Genomic DNA, 19,755 nt, shown 5'->3' with positions numbered 1-19,755 from the left:
CCGGCATATAAGACGACTGGGCGTATAAGATGACCCCAACATTTCCACTCAAAATCTAGCATTCATTATATACTCGCCATATAAGACTACCCCCTCCCTCTGCCTTTTTCCCCGCCGGAGGGGCCAAAGAGGGAGGAGAAGGAAAGCAAGTTTCTGGGGCGGGCTACCAGCTGGCCCGAGGCAGAGGCCAGCGCCTGCTTGCTCACCCAGCCCCTGGAAGTCTCCTTGGGAGCCTGGCATGGCGGCGGTGCTGGTGACGAGCGGGGTGGCACTAGCAACGAGTGGGGTGGCACCAGCTTGTCGTAGGTGCCATTTGCTTGCCAGCTTCTCTCTTGCTTGCTTGCTGCAACAGATTAGCAAGCAAGCAAGCGAGAAGCTGGCAAGCAAACGGTGCCTGCGACAAACCAGCGCCGCCCCGCTTGTTGCCAGTGCCACCACCACACTGGGCTCCCGAGGAGACTTGGTAGGTCACGGGAAAGAAGGAGGCGGCGCTGCTGCTGCTGCTTTCCGCAAGGGCAACTGTGCAAGGTAGTGACTGAGCCGGTGGGGACCGAGCTCCTCCCACTTTCCGGGCTGGGCTTGCCTCTCCATGCTGCTTCCTGCTGGGCCATGCGGTGCCTGAGAGCTGGAGCTGCCCGCTGCCTCCTCGGGAGAAGAGGTGCCACCTCTTCTTCTTCTTCCTCCTCCTCCTCCTCTTCCTCGTTCACCTCTCCTCTTTCCTCCTTGCGCTACATGCTGCCCACTCTGGATGCACCCGGTGTATAAAACGACCCCCCCACTTGGAGGCATGTTTTTCAGGGCAAAAAAGTCATCTTATATGCCAGCAAATACGGTAAACCCTCTTTTGTTCTGATAAACAACATTTAACAACATATTGTGTCCCTCACCTCTTCCTTTGCACTCAAGTGACTTTCAAAAGTATTTATTTAATTATTTATTTTACACCACTTTTCTCCCAATACAAGGATCCAAGACTCAGAGAAGTGTAAACTCAGAAAAAAAAATTTTTAAACAGCAACTTTGTCAAAGGGAACTGGTAAAGGAAAACAGTATTACAAAACAAACAAACAACAATGTATGTGGATCTGGTCAGCCTGTTTAAGGCAAGCAATACTAAACTATTTGGTATACAGTGGTGCCTTGACTTACAACCATCTTGACTTGCAACCAATTTGAGTTACAACCAGCTCCAGTCGCAACATTTTGCTTTGACTTGCAACCGGTGCTTTGAAATACAACCAGAAAAAGGCCTCTTTTCCCCATTGTTCACTCCCTCCTTTCCTGCCCTTTTTTAAACCTTAGATGTCATCTTAGGTTAAAAAAACTCTCCCCCTAGTGGATGGATTAACTGCTTTTGCATTACAACGGCGCTTCGACTTACGACCGTCCTGACTTGCGACCAAATTGAGTTATGACCAAATGCTGGTTTGACTTGTGACCGGAGCTTTGAGATATGATCAGATAAAAGGTGGGGAATTTGAACTGCTAACCGTTGGTCGGCGAAGAGGCTGCTTTTTTGTAGCTCTTTCACCCCAGCAGTTAGAGAGTGTGCGTTTTGAGAGAGGCTTCGGACTGCCTGGTACTTCTGGAATGGCTTTGTTTGATTCTGGGGGGGGGTTTATGTTTCTGTGCTTTGATGGGTCTTGCAGTGGAGCATTTTTAGTCCCTGCTGGAATGGGTTGTGGGTGTTTTTTTTTAAGACTCCAAACCCTCCCCCTCCCCAATTGTCTTCTCTCTATCCTCTCTCCTTTTGTGCCTAAAAGCACAAACCTTTGTCTGAGGGGTCTGTGTATGACCTTCTTTCTTTCCTCTTTTCCCTATTGTTCCCTCCCTCCCTCTTTTCCTGTCTTTTTTTAACCTTCAAAAACGGCTGGAACGGATTAATCATGTTTCAATGTATTCCTATGGGAAATGGTGCTTTGAGTTACAATCAACTTGAGTTACAACCATCATCCCGGAACAAATTAAGTTTGCAACTCAAGGCACCACTGTAATTTAAAGTATCCATTTAATTGATGTAAGTGGCAAAGCTGACCTTAATATTTAGCCAGGATTTTAATTTTAAAATAGCTCACTTCCTTTCCCATATTAACATTGACTGAAATCTTGTTCAAGTTGGCTCCGGAGGAGTGCCACACTTTACAACATTGCACAAATGATCATGTATTTTGTGTTTTATGGTTGTGTGGTTCACACTGCAGTTGCATAGTTGATTGCAGAGTTCCTGGTCATGCTGTTCATGCTACATTTTTGTAATCGTTCATGTGGTTCATGTTGTGACTGTTGTGCAACATGCCTGCAGAAGTGCTTTGTAGATGTTGCTTCCACACTCCTACATTTTTTCTACCATTCTGCAGCTTTGTGTTATGCTCATGTATCTGTGTAACAGGATTTCAGCTGCTATTTTGCAATCTGAAACGAAAAGGCATTCTTTTTATAGTTTGTAAAGTACACTAAGCTGTATTAATGTAACTTCTGCAAACACCAAGGAAAAATGAAAACAGCATCAGTATTCAACAAATAGGCTCAGAAAGGGGATGCAGCTATGTAATATGCCATCCCTGTAATTTTGTGGTGTTAACTGAGCTGCCCCCTGTTCTATGATATATAGCAACTTTCATACTAGAAACCTCTCAGTCTGGACCTCTTGGGCAAACCTATTAAAAGCACAAGCGTGATGCCACAAAAGGAGGTGGGAAACCTATTGGCTCTTTCTTTCCTTCTTTTCTTGTCGTAACAGATGTTCTGTGCAATGACTTATGCAATGAAAAACTATTTTCTAACGATCCTCCTCAATTCTGCTGTAAGTGAATATAGACTGAAACAGTTTCATGTCATTCACACCATCAGAAATTATGGTATTACATATGATCACAAATGGACACAAACACATACACTTTTATGAGAGCTGTAGTCCAAAGCAAGGAAAAATACATTACCTTGACTTAAAAAAATACCTAGTACTGTATTTAAATATTCTAGAAAAAAATAGGTTCCTGTATTATAACAATTAAAATGTGGATTATCGCAGCACATTACAACAACTGTAATAATTAAAAAACAAACCCAAAAAGTAAACCTAACTGAATGTGCAGTTCCCAATTCTTCCTTTCTAAAAATGCTGATTCAGAATTACAGACTATAGTCCACACTATATGTGAAGATCTGTGAATGACTGATCTTTAAAAGGCAGTCTTAAACAAACAGTTACAAAGTTGCTGCAAATGCAACACCTTGTAGGAGTTCAGTTACAACTACATCCTTTCTTACACAAATGGGGTTGATCCTGCTACGGCACTGTAATCTCTCATTATGGTGAAAGACTTGCAATATATCAGGCATTCATTCACACCTGGCTGAGGCACAATCTGAACACAGAATGCGACAATGCTGTAACAATGTAAGAAAAGTTAATACTTCTGCAAAAGAGACACTAGCTTTAAAATTGGCTTCAGTCTTAATGTAATTGAAGGGAGATCATAAATTGGAAGATTTCCCATCCTTTCACCTATGCACTGTTGAAGTCCACCCAATTTGAGGTGATTCTCTCTACTTCGGAATAAACTCCTGCATCATTCTAGAAGTCCTCCACCTTCTGGAGGGATTTTTGGAGACAAAGTGGGAAGAAAGGGATGGGGAACGTTCCTACTTTGATATTCTGTAAGTTGGTTTTTCTTCAGATACAAGTTGTCTGGATCTCCCAATCCAATATGCAAATTCTCAATTTATTTCATAAACACAAGGAATTTCTGTTGTTGTGTTTTTAAAAATCAAACTGGAACAGCCCCACAATGCAGAGCCAGAAAAGAGGAAAAAAGACATTCCAAACTGCAAAGTATTCCATTTGCCCCTTTAATGAGGAACACTGAGATCATCCCAGAGTATTTATCAGCACTAAAATTATTTTGTTGGTTTTTTTTCCTGACCTACCAAACAGAAATAGTATGAAACAGCTTATGCCTAAACAAAAAAGGCTGCTGTTGAGCAGCACATATTTGGGGAAAGTGTTTTCAAACTACTGTAGGAAAATTTTAATCACTAATGTACACTTCCTGTTTTTTAAAAAAAAACAACAGAAAAATTGTGTTGAAAGACTGTTTTCTGCATATAAGCCAAAGCAAAATGCATATAGAGATTTGTTTTGGCTCATAGAATTTGTTTGTTTGTGTTTGAGCAAAAGCCATACTTATAATCAATGACCTGTAATTAGAAGAATTTACCCTGAAAATATCTCTCTCAAATGTATATTGCTCAACAGTGGGCATTTTGTCTGCACATAAGCAGCTTCTTGTAAAGCTGTTTAGAAGGTGAGAAAACCTGTCTATAAGTATCTGTACATTTCATCCTCACTTGGATACACACCTTAACATAGTGAAGGGATTTGAATGTACTGTATCACAGAAGCTGAGGGGAATACTATCAGGAAGTTATATTCTGAACAGGGTCATTCAAGGAAGACTACTCAAAGCTGAGACACCAAACTAAGATGGATCCACCTTCTTCAGAAATTAACAATTTTATTTTATTTTATTTTATTTATTTATTTATTTGATTTATATCCCACCCATCTGGTCTGGTCGACCACTCTGGTCGACCACAGTTGCATCAGCAGGGAAAAAAAATTATAGTTCCAATGGTGATGGGGGCAGAGAAGTTATTGAAGGACAGCTATGGGCTGACAGTAGAAAGTGACACTGGTGGAGGATCGTTCACACACGACAGCAGTGACTCTCAAGTGAGAGTTAGTACTGCAGAGAAGGCAATGCTAACCCACTTCTGAATATTCCATACCTTGAAAAGCCAACAATGAAGCCATCCAACAAGAAACAAGAGATAGTGCTGAAGATAAGGCCCCAGGTTGAAAGCCAATGAATCAACCACTGGGGAAGAGTGAAAAATGAGTTAAATAGCACTGTTGCTAATGAAGCAACAGGATTAATGCTGAAAGCATGTCTGGCTGCTGCTGGGCACATAGAGAAAGGGGACGTTCAGCACTGAACAGCACATATAATAAGAATGTGGGAAATGAAAAATATGAATCAAGGTGGCCTTGCAATTGTAAAATAAGAAATGGGATATTTCATTATAGAGCCAGAGGTTGGGAGTTTGATTTCCCACTGTGCCTCAGGATAAAACATAGTCCATAGGGTCTTGAGCAAGCTGCACAGTCACAAGCATCCCTAGAAGAAAGGAATGACTAAGTTCTTCTGAGTACTCTGTATCTAGAAAACCTTGTTGCTGTAATTTGGAATAATTTGTTATTAATAATATTTGAGATTAGCTAACTAAAGTGGACTGAAATATGACATTCTCAATCGTACATTTACATTTCCAGAATGCTTCATTTTGAAAGTGTCAGAAAGGATACATGTGATATGCAACACAAGCATTTGGGGCTATAATACAAAGGCTGAAATCCAATAGCAAATCATAACTAGAGTAGGCCCATGGAATAAGAGGAACTTCCAGAGGCATTAACTCACCACAGCTTCAGTGGGCCTAGTCTAGCAGTGATTTACTACTGGATTTCAGCTAATATATCTGAATAATATCAGTCATGCTTTAGGGAAAATATATCAGTATAATTATCATTCATGTCCACACTCCAATCACAAATGCTGAAGAAAACATTGAAAGGTGTTTTGTTTTTGTTTTTGTTTTTTTGTGCAAGTGGCTAGAATGAAACTGATCACCGAAACAAGATGTGCTGATAATCATGGGTGACTAGAATACAAATAAAGCAAATCCAAGCATCTTTGGAGAATTTGTCCTAGGAGTCAAATATAAAGCAGAGGAACAAGTCGTAGAACTCTGTTAAACCAACAGTTTGTTTATAGTAAATACATGCTGCAGGGCAACCAAATAGATGATTGGCCCCATGGATGTCACCAAATGGCCAAAGCAGCTGTCAAACAAGCTATATTATTGAGCACAGGAAAAAGAGAACTTCTGACTACAGAGCAAGATGCTGGGAGGTCAATTCCCTACTATGGCGTCTTGACGGGCTGGACTTGATGATCCATAGAATCCCTTCCAGCTCTGCAGCTCTAAGATGATGATGATAATGATGATAATGATGTACAGATCAAAACGATCAGTATCAAAAATTAGAACAAACATGAAGATCTACTCGTGTCACTCGTGCAAGCCAGGAGGTGAGGCTGAGGAGCCTAACGCTGAGGGAGGCCCGGAAGGAAAAGACAAGAAATCGGGCCTTCTCGGCGGTGGCTCCTCGCCTCTGGAATAATCTACCCCCTGAGATTCGCACAGCTCCCTCGCTGGGTATCTTTAAAAATCAACTAAAAACATGGATGTTTCAGCAGGCCTTCCCCTCAGCCAATTCCTGATCTCTCCTTTTTCTCTTCTCCCCTATCGTTTGTCTCATCTTCTTGAAATGTCTTCTATTATGTAAAAATAGGTTTTTATATTTTCTTATTGTGTATGTTGTAAGCTGCCTAGAGTGGTCTTAATTGACTAGATAGGCGGGATATTAAATAAATAAATAAATAAATAAATAAATAGATAAATGAATGAATGAATGAATGAATGAATGAATGAATGAATGTTAAAACCATCAAAGTTGCATATAATTTAAATATCAGCCTAGAAAACGTTAAATGCCATGTAAAGAATAGATTTAAATTACTCAGCTCAATTGACTATGAAACAGAGAAGCTGATAAGATTATAACTAGATATGTTATAAAATGAACATCCAAAAAAGAAAGAAAGAAGGAAGGAAGGAAGGAAGGAAGGAAGGAAGGAAGGAAGGAAAGAAAGAAAGAAAGAAAGAAAGAAAGAAAGAAAGAAAGAAAGAAAGAAAGAAAGAAAGAAAGAAAGAAAGAAAGAAAGAAAGAAAGAAAGAAAGAAAGAAAGAAAGAAAGAAAGAAAGAATAGTTATTTTTCCATAACATTAAACAAATCAAAGGGAAATGTTAACCTAAAGAGTGATGCTGAATGATTAGCAGGCAAATATATCCTGGCATCTGATCAGGATAAGATAAAGGTAATATGGAAATAATACATTGAAGAACTGTAGAAAATAGTTGCAAGAATTACCAATTCCTTCAAAAATGAATCCTTTCATAATGAATCTGCAGTTCTGGAAAGAGAAATAAAAACTGTTTTCAAAGCAGTTAGAAGAAATAAATTGTCAGGAGTAGGCGCAATATGGACAGAGCTATGTACTATCAAAATCCAAACAAGAACATGCCAATAAATTGGGTACAAAACAACGTTCCACAGATGGAAAAATCCAATTGACCTCTATCCCCAAAGATGATAGACACCAAAGATTACAGTAACTATAAGACCATTGCATTTCCCATGCAAGCAAAGTGATGGTCAAAATTTTACAAGACTGTTACTATATACAGTGCAAGAAATGTCAAATATTTAAGTAATATTCAGCAAAGAAAGTAGCATGAGAAATCATATTGCAAACATATTTTGACTAATGGGGAAAAAACAAATAACAAATTTTCAGAAGAAAAGCAGTTAGTGCTTTATATATTGCAGTAATGCATTTGACTATGTGGACTCTAAAAAGCAATGCATTATTCTCAAAGAAATGGGTGAGGCATATCATCTGATTGTCCTGATGCTGTGGAAAACAGAATATGGAAAAACAAAAATGGTTTCCATTTGGCTAAGATGTCACATAATACTGAATTTTAACTCCCTATATGTTCAATATTTATGCAAAGAATATCATAAAAAATGAGACCAGATTTAGATGAAGGGAGAGTGAACATTAGTGGAAGAAACAACAATAGTTTAAGATACACAGATAACACCACTTTAATGGCATAAAATAGGAATGACTTAAAACAATTACTAATGGTAGTTAAAGAAGAAAGTGCAAAAGCAAAACACAATTACGGTTGTACATTAAGACAAATACATTGGCAACAAAAAATAGATAGCGTGTAATGTTGGCAATGAAGAAATTAAAACTGTTGAAGACTGTCAACTGCTGGAAGATTTAATCAAATGGAGGTTCCAGACAAGGTGCAAAAGACTGAGACTTGGAAAGGTTACTATGAAGGAAATAAAATAGGTCCTTATAAGAGATTATGGCCAAGATCATCCATACTTTGATACAGGTACAGATGTGGAAGCTGTACAATGAAGAAAGATGGCAGGAAAATAATGCATTTCAAATGTATTCAGAGAGAGCTTACAGTATTATGGGCCACCAGAAAGATAAGTAAGCGGGTGCTAGAACAAATCAACCTTGAATTCTCGCTAGAAGCTAAAATGACTAACTTGAGGCTAGTATACTTTGTTTATATCATGACGAAGCAAGTTTCACTGGAAAGACAATAATGTCAGGGAAAGTGGAAGGCAGTAGAAAAAGAGAACAACATCTCATGAGATAGATTGATTCAATATGGGAAGCCACAACTTTTTGTTTGGAAGACCTGACAAAGGTTGTTCAGGATAGAACCTTTTGAAGTTATGGAATTCATAGTATTGCCTTGAATTGATGGCACATGTTTCTTTTCTTGAATTACAAAATTATCTGAAATTAGACTCAGATACATAATAAGATTTTAAGCTACAGAGTTCACAACAGATGTTGCTTTGTGTCTAATTAGATGTCACAGAAAAACAATTTGACCTCAACAAAATCAAATCAATATCTGATGTTCTCCAGAGTAAAAAGACTGGACCTAATCCTCTGCCTCTAGCAGGCTGCTTCATGCAGCTATGAGCATTGTTATGTCCATCTTTATTCCAAATGAGTTTCAGAATATAAGGGAAGAGTAATTCAATCACAAAAGAGTAGAGTAAAAGATATAAACACAGATTTCCCCTTTTCCTGTAGTATTTTCAGATTCCACTAGCTGCACTTCAGATAATGCCTCTAAATCTTTCCTATATTTTTGCAAAGAACCATCTTGTAGTAGCTTAGAGGAAGACAGATGTACAGTAGCTTGAATAAGCCCAGCACTTTATTTCAACTATTTAATATGAGTATGGGTGATGGTAACTACCAGTGGTAGCCTCTGAAATTTAATACTTTAACAAGAGTTTCCATATGTCTATAACATCTAACATGAAATCTGAGAATCTTTTACAGATATCTTTAACACCCATTGAGTTATAAATAACAACGTGTCATTTGGCATGATTTATGAAACTAGTTTAAATGTGTAATAAATTCAGAAGCACATGTCCAATTTAATACTGACTGAGACAGGACTGACTGAGACAGGAGTTAAATCCCATTTCATTCTTCTTCTCTGTTGAATGTATTTCAGATATCTATGAAGGCCTAGAATGTACACACACACACTCAACTACCAAAGAAAATAATGCAGGTTACAAAATGATCCTAAACCCCAGATCCACTGGCCGGAAGGGGTTAGCACATGGTGTAGACAAGGCTTTTTACTGGCAGAAGGAAGTTCGGCCTACATCAAAAAGGCTGCATGCTCCAGAGGCTCCAGTCTTAAGTTCTAAAAGTGTAACTCAATCCCTGTCTATGTTGCCATCAATATATATAGGATTTCTGAGGGATGGTTGTGGATCCTATGGATCTCCATTTCACTGAAGAGCCCCCGGAATAGGGTGCCTTAGCTAAGACTGGTGTAGGTAAAGCAGAAGTCAGCACAGTGTGGCCCAAAAGGCATTTCTGCAACTCCTGGATGTGGCCCCACAGATGCAAATGAAAAAAAAATCACCAGAATGATTTTGCAGTACAATATGCAAAGAACATTGCCAGCCCTTCCCCAATGAAACTGGAAATGAACTTCAGGGACATTTCATTTTTTGAGGTTTTTACCTTTATGCTTATTTGCAGAAGCTGGAGCAGCTTGGTGCTAGAAAATTAGCACTAGACCTTCCAAAACTGTCCATACCTGAGCTAAAGATTTATTGGCTAAATAGCCTAGTAAAGCTGTCCCCCCTCTTGCCTTGGCCAGCATGAGCTAATAGGACACAAGAATGGCAGACAATTAAATGCGCTACTTTCCCACCCACTTCTGATTGCTCTGACTAATCATTTAATGGTATGTGTTAATATACTACAAACACTGTGTGTAAATCTATTCAGATTGTATTGCTTTAACAAAGTTTTGTCTGTTTCTCAGAGTTTGCACCAAATAATAAAATTCTGCACAGACTATCTGATTTTTTTATTTAGAAATCACAGAATGAATTGCCATATCAGCAGTTATTGGATTAATTACGTACTTGCCCACAGCCATTTTGTGTTCTTGTATACAGGTGCATATGCTAGCATACCAAGACAAGATTTTACTTGTGCATCAGGAAAAAAATGTCAGTGATTTAAGACCATCAAGAGAATCATCAAGAACTATACAAGCGTTAAGGCTGTTTTCTTTTTCTGGTTTAAAAATAAGGAGTGTTCCCTTAAGGTTGCTCTTAGAGAACAACAGGCAAAAGATCAAATCATACACCTATTTCTAACAAAAGCATTAGGAACCACCAGGACAGCTGCTTGGAAATAAACTGCACATTTTAAAAATCCTGTTAGGGATTTTCCTCTCCATAAAAACAGCCACTAACACAGCAATACCATTGAAGTTAAACTTCAGTACTGAGGGTTTGTTTACTTTTCATTTCCTTCCCTCATATTGCTTTCCATTTTAAAATTCCACCTATCCAAATAGCATTTTCAGAGGGAGTATTAAAATAACAGATTTGTCAGAAAATAACACCGAGGAAACTGTTTTCTAACACATAGTTCTTACTGCAGCCAGTAGTTCCTGAGGCTTTAGTTGCATTCCCTCCCTCCATTGTGGTTCCCAGAAAAAGAAAAAAAAATCAGTGTGGTTTATTTGGACTTGGACGGGGTAAAAGTTAATAAATTGTTGTATCCAAAGTCTGTACAGTAGTCCCAGTGCTGTTCACTAGTTCTACTTTATCTCTAATTTTCAGACCTTCCTGGGTTACGGTCACTGGGATGTTTCCAGTTTTTCTAAGTAATTTAGTTGCATTCACTGGGCCTCCAAGTAGGTTAAAAGTCTTAACAGCAGCGAGTGAGTTGACTCCTCTGAGAAATGAGTGATATGCCCACAACTGAAAGCAGGTATGGAATATCTCCAACTTCTCCATTCTGAGTCTTCTCATCATGAACATCTGATGGTTGCATGAGTCCTTTCCCTGCCAGCATCCCTGGGAAGAGGTAGCCGCTTCTCCTCCTTTCTTCTGACCCAGTAATTCCCAACCTTTAATGGTTTAAATGGTGTAAAGTCATCCCTTCTCAGAAAATCCAGGCTTCTTTCTCCCACAAAGGGCCTTTGACTCATACATACACATGCATGCTGACTTTAATATACCATTCCAAAAGGTCAAGGAAGAAATTATTTAACAAGGGCTACAACACCCCTTCATGGATTGCTGCCTTGTTGGTTGGACAGTGTCATCGAAGCTACCAACATAAATTTGACCCAACTCTGGGAGGCAGTGGAAGACAGGAAGGCCTGGCGTGCTCTGGTCCATGGGGTCATGAAGAGTTGGACACAACTAAACGACTAAACAACAACACAACACAACACATATATGGTGACCTGCAACCCCACCCAGAAAATACTTTGCAACCCCCTTGAGGGTCACAACTCCTAAGTTGGGAAATAGTGTTCTATCCTTTTATTTCCTTTCTCTCTCTTTCTCCCAAAAAAGAAGGCTGGGGAAGGGTTTGTATTTTTTTGCCTCCCCTTTGGAATCTTAAACTGGACTCACACTCCATGCAAGCGGTCCTCTTTGTAGATATAATCCTACTTCCCTGGGATTCTTCTTCGGGGGATTCCTCAGTCCAGTAATTACAGGACCATTCTTCTCTGGGATTCCCCCCCCCCCCATTCCTTGGACTCAGGATCTATGGTTTCTCTTCTTCAGTCTGTCCTCCTACTTCCCCTGAGGAGATACTCCTTTCAGGGTTGAGGTGACCCGTGATTCCTGGGGCAGCCTCCACTCCCTCCAGTTGCAGTTCCTCCTTCTCTTGTTGATCCCCACTTACTACATGGGGAACTGCGTTTTCCTTTTCCTTTTCTATTAACACCTCTTCCACCTCCTTTTCCTCCTCAGAAACATCTTCCCTTCCTTGAGGGGTTAGGGCTTCTCCTCCTGAGATGTCCATCTGTCCCTGCATTCTCCCTTCTTTTCCCTCCCTTCACTGGGAACACCTCCTTTATACTCCAGTTTCTGCTGATTTCCTAGAAAATGTCCCTCAACTCCCGTACTCAACTGCACTGTCTTATCTTCTGTTTGTGTCACTGTCTCTCAGCTTTATTTAGTGTCTGCAGTTATAATGCCTTGCATACCTTCAGCAACACTCATCATAGGTGGAGATGGCTGCATGGTCTTCTGGGCAGGCATCTCAGGTCCCTGGACGGACTGGAACATCTGTGACCTTGTCTCCCCCACAGGAACTTAGGGCATGGCCACCCAGTTTTTCCTGGTTGATGCAAACGTCTCAATATTGCACCCTGGCATTTAAAATGTCACAATTCTCACAATGTTTAATTCTCCTCTGAAGGTGTGCTTCAAATGTCCATAATCACATAGCTCCCCTTGTCTTTCACTCTTCTCTGCCATTACTACTATTTTCTTGGTAGCACAAACCAACAGTTTGTCTAAACCATACTCTCCTATCCTAACAAATCTAAACATGAAATGAGCCCAACTGTTAGTCCCAATGAACTATAGCAATTCACACTTAAGTTAAGTTAAATTCCTTTTTATTCAATAAATGTATTCTAGTTGGGACTAACATTTAAATTTAACCTGACAGTACAACAAAATTATTATTTTTATTATTATTATTTTATTATTTATTATAATAAGAATGTCATCCAAATAACCAAATACACAGTATTATGACAGATGGAGCCATAACAGGCTGGCATGACAAGGGATCCTGCTCAAGTACTGTCGCTTATGTCAGCACATTCTTGTTCCAGGCCCACTCCCAACTCACTTTTCAAGGACCACAGCATCACAGCCTTCAAAAACCGAAGATAGGCTAGCCTTCCTCTATCTTGGGTCCCAGTGGTGTCAACTTATGAATTCTATCATGCCAAACACTGAGAGGTCAGGTTGGGTTGATGGTGTTGTGTTGTAATGTATTGTAGTCTAACATCTTGGAACCCACAATTGGAAAAAAACAGTGCACTGACAAACATTCAGACTTCCAACAAAAATGATGAGGCGCTGAGGCAGGCAAGGAGCCCCACTGGCTTGCATCTGCACACATCCAGCTGACCTAACCTTGAGTTCCCAGATATCATGTTTCTTTGTGCTATACAGCTCGTCTAAAACTCTATTACAAAGCAAAAAAATAAATAAATGGAGATTTATCACTGAAATTTATATGACTGTTCACCCAATTTAAGAACTATGGAGAAAGACAGCAGGTTGCCAAACAAAGAGCCACAAAAGCAGCACCACTGCAATTTGAAGAGTACAAAGTGCTGCGTTAGCAAACATTTGTTTGTCAGTGAAGGGTCAAAGACATGAACCTGTTTTAAAAAGCAAACAACTGAAGATACATATGAAACAGAAAAGATACAATACAAAGAATTCAGAGTTTTTCAGTAGTTCTTGCTCAGTGCATTGTTTCAACTCCTAACAAAGCCCAAGATATCAAATTCATTGAATCTAGGTTAGGAGTGGCTGTATTTGGCTTCAGCTAGTCCTGTACTTTGAGCAATTTGTAATTTGGAAGGTAATTATATTAACTTGTCTGTGTTGTGCGAATATGCACACAGAAGAAATCAATGCAGGTTTTGAAGCTGCAGTTTGAAATACAACATCAGCACAGTGTTCCAGTTACTCATTCGTAGAGATCACGTTTACCAACATACTAGAACAGTGGCTCCCAACCTTGGGTAATCCAGATGTTCTTGGATTGCAATTCCCAGAAGCCTTCACCACCAGCTGTGATTATCAGGAATTATGGGCAATGAAGTCCAAGAACATCTGAGTTACACAACGTTGGGAACCAATGGACTAGGCATATACTAGGAAGTGATGGAAAACAGCACCCAGGAGTAATTATCTGCCATATCATTACAGTACTTATCTACACAAACCCCAATGCCCTATACTCACAGATGTATGATGCATTAACATGAGATGGGTTTTCTTTAAAAAGTAAGCCACACACAGTATTTCGTTTGCAAGAAATGAGCTGACTTGTTGATGATATGAAATCAAGAACTCATTCTTCGACGTTCCCAATAGGTTTTTATACATGCATAGCAGATGTCTCCAGGACTACATGTGCACAACAGCTCCCAGCTCCAGGGCTTCACCACACCCAACACTCGCTCTAAACTAAAGCGCCCTGCCCTCAATGCCTTAGTATCGTGCTTGCCTGAGAGAATCATAACAATTCCTTTCTTTCCTCATGCTTTCTGGACGAACATTTTGGCAAGTTCGTGAAAGCTTTCGAGAACACACTTTCGGCGAGTGTCCGTCCCAAGAAACGACTGTTTTTAAACTAATGCAAAACCGGCCTTAAACTAACGGCATCTCTGCCCATTATGGGGTAACACTGTCCCTGAAAGCTTTCTGTCGCTTCCCACTAGCGACGCGGGTTCACGAGAGCTCATGCCCCCCCCGTACATTTCTTGGCTTTTGAGATGCCCACCTCCCAAGTCGACAGTCAACCTCGGGGCTTTAGAGTGAGTGGTTCACGTGGCAGGCAAGCCCCGGGGACTGGAATCCCTCCACTCCCATTCAGCCTTCAGCAGCCCCGAAGGAACGTGAGCCAGCGTCGTTCCCTCTCAGATTAATATAATAACCTCACGAGGCTGTTGTACATGGGGTGGTGGAGGGGGGGGGGAGAGGACGCGCTGCGCTGCCTGGAGCTCCCGAAAGGAGGTCGGGATCAAAATCTAATAATAACATTTCGCCAGGCTTCTTCTGCTGGAAGCAAATGCACGACGGCCACGTGGCCTTTCCCCTCACATTCCCCCAGTGCCCAAGTCAGCCAGACCACCCTGCCTCCCCCGCGCGCCCTGGGGGTTTGCACGCTCTCTCTTGGGGTTTCTTCCTGCCTCCCCTACACGCACGCGCTCACTCCCCCCCCCAAAAAGAGAGCGAGAAAGGGAGACAGGTCCCGTCGCCCCGCAACTTTTCTTCCCCCCGCCGGGGGGGGGGTCTCCATTACCTGCCGAAGTGTCCCAGCGAGTCAAAGAGGAGCTCAAAATTGCGAGCCATGACGGGGAGCGGGGGGGGGGGCCGGCGGCGGCCGTCAGTCGGCGTTATGCGGACGCGGGCAAAGTCCCATTGCAAACTCCCTGCCCCGCAGAGTCCGCCTGCTTCCAAGGGGCGGCACCTTCGCCCTCCAACCCAACGGACCCTTGGGGCCGGTGAGCGGGCCGCCTTAACCCCACCCCTAGCGGCAGGGGTGCCAGCCTTAAGCTGGCCGCTGTCTTTCCTCTGCGTTCCCACGTCGCTACCACACACACACACAAACTGAGACACCCCTCCAGCTTTCTTCACGCACGTCCTACCTTCACGCCCCATTCCCGCCGGGGAAAGTGGCACCGGCCGAAGCCGTGGTCGCTGCCCTCACGGGGGCCGGATAGCGGGACAGGCCATAATGTCTGGGTTCTCAGAGCGGTTCTGTCAGGAGAATTTCAATGGGAGCTTTTGCGTATCGAGTTCACTTCATCAGATATTAGAGTGAGACGATATGACCGTCATATCTATACATGGCCCCAGGAGCAGGTGGGCATATAGATACCGGACAAAGTGACAACGGCTTGTTAGTAAAACAAAAGGCTCTCAGACTAATCCTTGGAACCTTTTCTGCTCTGTCTTTCTGTGGTTTGGGTTTTATGTGAAGACCCATGTTTCGGCCCTGAGAGTATTTAGTAAGAGTTTACTGGTGGGGACTGTAAATATACAAGGTCCTTTCCAGAGCTGGAGACTACAGACCATACCAGTAACAGAAGGATGGTAAGTGTGATTGAAGAAAAGATTAACTATGGTAGATTGGCACCCCTCTGGACAAGCGACCAGTCAGGATGAAATTTAAAACCTCTACAGCAAAAATTAGTCAGTCAGTCAGCTCTGGAGGCAAAAATGTTGAAATTGAGGTTGTCCTGCTTTGGATGTATGATGAGAAGGCAGGATTCTAATGCTGGGAAAGGTGGAAGACAACAGGAAAAAAAGAACAGCAAGTATGAGATGGACTGACTCCCTAAGGCTTATAAAAATTGAGCAGGACAGTTGAGGACAGGACATTTTGGAGATCAGTCATTCACAGGTTCATTGACAGCACATAAACCAACAAAAACAACATACAGTGAGACCCAAAGAATAGGAAGAGCTCAAGAATAGAAACTAATTAATTTCCTAGCAGGAGTTTATGTTCCCTTGATAATCTTTTCTGAAGTTGGGAAGTGGGGGAAAGCTTATAAATTTCTGTATCCATTTAAATTTATTGTTAGCAGATAAGGATCAATTAATGTTATCATAGTAAAGAGTCTCACCATTCCAAAACAACCCACAATTCAGGAGAACTCAGAGCTGTTATTTTGACTGCTGCAAATATTATTTTTCAGTTAAATGTCCCTATAGTCAGGGTTCAACTAGACGAGGAGGTTGGCCTGGATTGATCTGGCTCAATTAAAAGTTTCTTGTGTCAATTAAACTGCTGTTGTCATTCCCAAGGAATTTTTTTTAATCCCATGCAATTTTCAGGGCAAGAGTCCACAATGCACCTCAAATCACTACCATTGCTACCAGAGTTGCAGATCACCATCCTCCTCTGTTATTACCACCACTTTCCTCCTTGACCCATTACTTTTTCGAAATATTTGGCCTGTGACATAGGACTACGATGACGTGACAGCTTGTGAAACTGCAGACTCATCTGACATAGCATTAAATTTGACAAACATAATACAGTGGGGCCCCTGTATCCATGGTGGTTCCACAATCAACCATTTAGGGAACCCTATATGCAGCATATAAGAGAGTGGGACAGAGGAGCACCCTTATATGTTGTATATTAGACTGCAGCAAACTGCAGGTAATTGAAACCACTGATCGCAATCCCGCGGATACAGGGATCCTATTGTAATAATAAGAAATTTTTAGAAGAGAGACACATTTGATGGGGATGTTCCTGCTGTGCTGGCATATTGTAACCCACTGAAGTTAGAAAACCCTGAAAAAACGTTGTTGTTGTTGTTGGTAATGTTAGTATTGTCAGTATGATGCAGCTTATAGGCCAAACTTTTCAGGGATGTCTGGTTCTGCTTTATTTCCTATTTCTGCATGCCAGAAACATATGATTATCATAACATTCTGTTCTGGTATCTCATCAAATTCCTTCTGGATACTTGCATAAGAGTAAGAATATTACTTATTTTTCAACATCTGTAGTTGCAGCTACAACTACAGCTGTAGTTGGAATGATTTGTAGTTGAATTATTGTTATGCTTATAGCATGAAATCAGATTGTAATTTATAGTCATTAACTTATTGTATGTCTTGCCTCATTATTAGAGCAAAAATGTGGATTTGTTGTCTGCAAAGTAAAATACTTTGTCTGAAAAGTAAAATACTTTGCAGATTGAAAAATGTCCTGTTCCAGCCCACTAAACACCAGGCATCACAGTATTTAAAAATGTAATTTCTTATTTTATGATATTAATGTGCTTTACTTCATACTTTTCGCATTCCATATTTCATTTATATTCGCCAATCTTTCCCAATCTTTTTTGAGTTATGGCCATCTTTTATAATAGTCTAATAATTGGGATCTTGCCTGCCACTTTTGTATAAAAAGGCATTTTAAACAGGATAAAGAAAACACATTTAGATTTTTCTGAATATAATTCTAACGTAATATATTGATAATAATGTAACAATACATAATTATGGGGAGGCTGTAAATTTGCCTCTACCAGATAAAATTTGATAATTTTGGGGTGTGTGGAAATGACCCTCCATTCATGCCTCCTCCCCCTCCCCAAAAGCCCCCTCAATAAAGAGCTTCTCTCCCTCAACTCCCAAATCTTCCCACAGCCCCCCGTGACTCCCCACTCCCTGGTTCTCTTCCCTCATTTTCTTGCCGCTCTTTGTCTTCCACCTCCCTGTTTCAGGCAGGGCGCAGAGGCATCTCCCTGCCCAGGTCCTCTCTCCCTTCACTGCACCACCATCACCACACCCAGAAGAATGTGAAACTCAGATGGAGCAAAAGGGCACAACTGCTATGGCAGCAACAATTTTTCAACCCTGCTGCCATCTTGTTGTTGTTGTTTAGTCGATTAGTCATGTCCGACTCTTCGTGACGCCATAGACCAGAGCACGCCAGGCCCTCCTGTCTTCCACTGCCTCCCGGAGTTGGGTCAAATTCATGTTGGTCGCTTCGATGACACTGTCCAACCATCTCATCCTCTGTCATCCCCTTCTCCTCTTGCCTTCACACTTTCCCAACATCAGGGTCTTTTCCAGGGAGTCTTCTCTTCTCATGAGATGGCCAAAGTACTGGAGCCTCAGCTTCAGGATCTGTCCTTCCAGTGAGCACTCAGGGTTGATTTCCTTCAGAATAGATAGGTTTGTTCTCCTTGCAGTCCAGGGGACTCTCAAGAGTCTCCTCCAACACCACAATTCAAAAGCATCAATTCTTCGGCAGTCTGCTTTCTTTATGGTCCAGCTCTCACTTCCGTACATCACTACAGGAAAAACTATAGCTTTGACTATGCAGACCTTTGTTGGCAAGGTGATGTCTCTGCTTTTTAAGATGCTGTCTAGGTTTGTCATCGCTTTCCTCCCAAGAAGCAGGCATCTTTCAATTTTGTCCCAATCTGCAGTGATCATGGAGCCCAAGAAAGTAAAATCTGTCACTGCCTCCATATCTTCCCCTGCTATTTGCCAGGAGGTGATGGAACCGGGGTCAGAATCCCCTGAATGCACTGTGGACTCATCTCATTCAGGTCTCTTTGAGCCAGGCTTGACGGGTTTGATGTAAACCTGAAGAGAATTGTTAATCCAGTTTTCTATGAAGCAGTTGTAAAGAACTAAAATACTGTAAGTATTTGTCAGAATTAATAGAAAGAAAGAATGTAAAGTAGCAATTTATACAGCTGGGATGATACAAGAATTGTATCAGCTGTGAAGAAAAATCTAGGATTGGCTGAGCCAAGAATAAAACCTGCACCCTCAGCACACACACTCTGGTGGTGTGGTGATGTAATGTCATGGAGAAAATCTTGGAGAAGAAGATTCTGATTGCTGGACTGATTTACAAGGACTCTGAACTGATTTATGCCTAAACCCCTGTTGATATTACTGTGAATGACCATTGGACTGAACGAGGACAAAGCTGTATATATGTATCTGTAACAGGCAGCCCTAACCTCACCTGTCCGTCACAGCTGGGCAGTGGATCATCAGCCAATGGGGTGACGGAGGGGGAAGCTGGAGAGGGAGGAGCTGGAATAAAAATGGGGTGAAGACTGTGTGAAAGATCAGATCTGGTGTGTGAGGGAGAAAGAGCTTGTTTAGAGGCCTGTGTGCCTGGATAGTCAGTGAGGGAAAGTCTGTGATTAATTAAATAAGAAGCAGTGATTGACATCGTGATTAGCTACTTGTGATTTTCATATTTTATTTTGTTATCAATAAACCTGTTTTGTTGTGAAGGAAACCTTTGTCCTTCTTAATTGGTTATTATAATTGGTGGCAGCGAGTGTGAAGTGGCGTGGTGGGCATTCTGAGAGGCCTGAGTAGGCAGTGACAGCAGAGTGGCCAGCCACGTCACAGT

General features: G+C 41.4%; 1 protein-coding gene across 1 annotated transcript in view; it reads right to left on the bottom strand.

The window, feature by feature from the left end:
* Positions 1 to 15,394, bottom strand: part of SLC22A16 (solute carrier family 22 member 16) — a 32,874-nt gene extending 17,480 nt beyond the window's left edge. Inside the window, exon 1 of the mRNA XM_020801358.3 lies at positions 15,145 to 15,394. Within this exon, the coding sequence (XP_020657017.3) occupies positions 15,145 to 15,194 (50 nt within the window). The 5' untranslated portion in view covers positions 15,195 to 15,394. The remainder of the gene's footprint in view (positions 1 to 15,144) is intronic.
* Positions 15,395 to 19,755: the final 4,361 nt, after the last annotated feature.

The sequence above is a fragment of the Pogona vitticeps genome, chromosome 1 (assembly GCF_051106095.1).
Source record: "Pogona vitticeps strain Pit_001003342236 chromosome 1, PviZW2.1, whole genome shotgun sequence".
NCBI lineage: Eukaryota > Metazoa > Chordata > Lepidosauria > Squamata > Agamidae > Pogona > Pogona vitticeps.
Note: the sequence above shows the minus strand (reverse complement) of the source record. Positions and strands in the feature narration are given on the sequence as shown.